A 1,831-nucleotide genomic window follows, 5' to 3' on the forward strand; every position below is an offset into this window, starting at 1 on the left:
ATGACTTTCCCCTTCCGATAACGGCCAAACAGGAGAAGCAGGAGGGATATGTTAGTAAAAAGAAAGGGGAGGAGATGTGCGTACCTCTGTCATGCCTGATAAATGAATTTCCATGTGTACGTGTGTGCAGTATGGAAGACCTTCGCGCGCTCTTTCCGTCACAAAACAGTGAAGGACGGCCATGGGCAGTTTGGGTAGCACATAAATGTCGCGGGAACCGTATGACTGGAAATAATCCGTAGGCCAGGCGAAGGGGATGGGAGCGGCGGTGGCGAGAAAGGCAGGACGAGAAATGCCAAGATTTGTGCTTCACGTGTGCAACGTGGCGAATAGATCGGGTCTATTGCCGGGTCTATTTCGGGGTCTGAATAGATCCTGCGATAGACCCACGGTATTTTTTGGTAGGGATAGACCCAGTGTTTTTTGGAACGAGTGGAGACGAAATTGTCTAATGGGTCTAAAATTCATGGGCCATAGATCATTAGACCCAAAAAACACCAACCAGTGGAGATGCCCTGAGGGTAGAGCTGCTCGTGACCAAATCTATCTCCAAAAATCAAAAATTTACTCATTTACTCAACCACTAGCTAGAGGGGTGCTCTAAGTGGGTCTGGAAACGCCACCGTCCGCATGTGTGCATGTGTGTCTTCACACTTTCAGTGCGCACTGTACATCCCCCACCTGCGTTGCATCCGACCCTTTCATCTTCTTGATGTTGTTCACGATACATTTCCGATCGTCAGCAGCCTTTGTTCATGCCTTGAGCGATGCTGGAGCGCAACCCCCGGTGCGAAGAAGCTGGGGCGTACTTTGAAGACTGCAGTCTGCAAAGTCGCTTTTGAGAGAAAAAAAAAGAAAAAAGAAAAAGAAAGAAAGAAAAAAACGCTCCACATGACCTGACCAAGAGACGTTGCGTCTGCGCAGAGCTGATGCCCCCTGCATAAATGCAGAATTGTGTCCAGCGGGGCAGTTAACAACAATAGTACAGAATCAGTTTGTCTATCGAACACAGCAGGATGAGAGAAAGACAACGTCGGTAAGAACAAGAGACAGAAGAGCAGAATCGAAGGATGCGAACGGAGATGATGCAGAATGTACTCTTTCCGTGTGCCCTTTAGCGGCCAGAAGCTTTGCGGAAGGCATTATCTTCTTGTCGTAGATAAAGTATTTGACCATGGCGGCGGCGGCGGTGATGGCAAACGCAATGATGTTCAAAACAAAGGGCCATTTGTATGAGCCCGAGTTTGAGCGCAAGTAGCCGCTGGCAAGCGAGCCCAGCGAGCCGGTGGAGTAAAGGAGCATGAGGTTAAAGTTGGAGCGGGCACCGAGCTTGGAGTTTCCAAACTCGGGCAGCACTGAGGTGGTGAGACTGAAGATGGCGGCGTACGCGATGGCGTCTGAGAAGAGGGCGAAACGAAGCAGAGAAAGGAAGGTACCAAGTCAGCAGAAAGAAAAAAAAAAAAAAAAAAGAGCAGGTAGCAGAGGCTGGGACAAAAGTGGTGTGTGGAACATACAAAAGACGATAAAGGTGATAACCTTGCTGAGGCTGGAGGTGACGGTGAAGGTGAGTCCGGACACGTCGAGGAGCATACACGAGGCTGCGATGCCCATGATACTGAAAAAGAGGATGAGGGCTGCCTTGTTACACCTATCCGCGAGCGGGCCGACGCCGAGCTTTGAGAAGAGGGCGATGAGGTTGAAGGCGGACATGTAGAAGGTGGCCTTGTTGAACGGCAGGCCAAAGTCCTCGTTGAGAAAGACAAGAAAGTGGTCAAAGACCATGTTCATGGTGAACGAGAAGGACGCGACGGCAACGGCAATGGAGACGAAC

The 1,831-nt window shown here is 50.2% G+C and overlaps 2 protein-coding genes across 2 annotated transcripts; one reads left to right on the forward strand and one right to left on the reverse strand.

The window, feature by feature from the left end:
- The first annotated feature begins 630 nt into the window (after window positions 1–630).
- Window positions 631–900, forward strand: CHC_T00001830001 (hypothetical protein). Its single transcript, XM_005712728.1, has one exon. It carries the CDS (start codon window positions 631–633, stop codon window positions 898–900), a length of 270 nt encoding a protein of 89 aa, XP_005712785.1.
- A 99-nt stretch (window positions 901–999) lies between these two features.
- Window positions 1,000–1,788, reverse strand: CHC_T00001831001 (hypothetical protein). The gene is made up of 2 exons (XM_005712729.1): window positions 1,515–1,788; window positions 1,000–1,397 (listed from the first exon to the last, which is right to left on the reverse strand). The coding sequence occupies exons 1-2, from the start codon at window positions 1,786–1,788 to the stop codon at window positions 1,000–1,002; spliced, it is 672 nt and encodes a 223-aa protein (XP_005712786.1).
- Between the last annotated feature and the right edge of the window lie 43 nt (window positions 1,789–1,831).

This window comes from Chondrus crispus, genomic scaffold (assembly GCF_000350225.1).
Source record: "Chondrus crispus Stackhouse genomic scaffold, scaffold_115, whole genome shotgun sequence".
NCBI lineage: Eukaryota > Rhodophyta > Florideophyceae > Gigartinales > Gigartinaceae > Chondrus > Chondrus crispus.

Bases quoted from the DNA above. Each gene is read 5' to 3' on its own strand.
- CHC_T00001830001 (XM_005712728.1), top strand. From the start codon at position 631: ATGTGTGCATGTGTGTCTTCACACTTTCAGTGCGCACTGTACATCCCC.
- CHC_T00001831001 (XM_005712729.1), bottom strand. From the start codon at position 1,788: ATGAACATGGTCTTTGACCACTTTCTTGTCTTTCTCAACGAGGACTTT. The intron at 1,398-1,514 runs GTATGTTCCACA...CCCTCTTCTCAG, and splicing joins TATCACCTTTATCGTCTTTT to ACGCCATCGCGTACGCCGCC.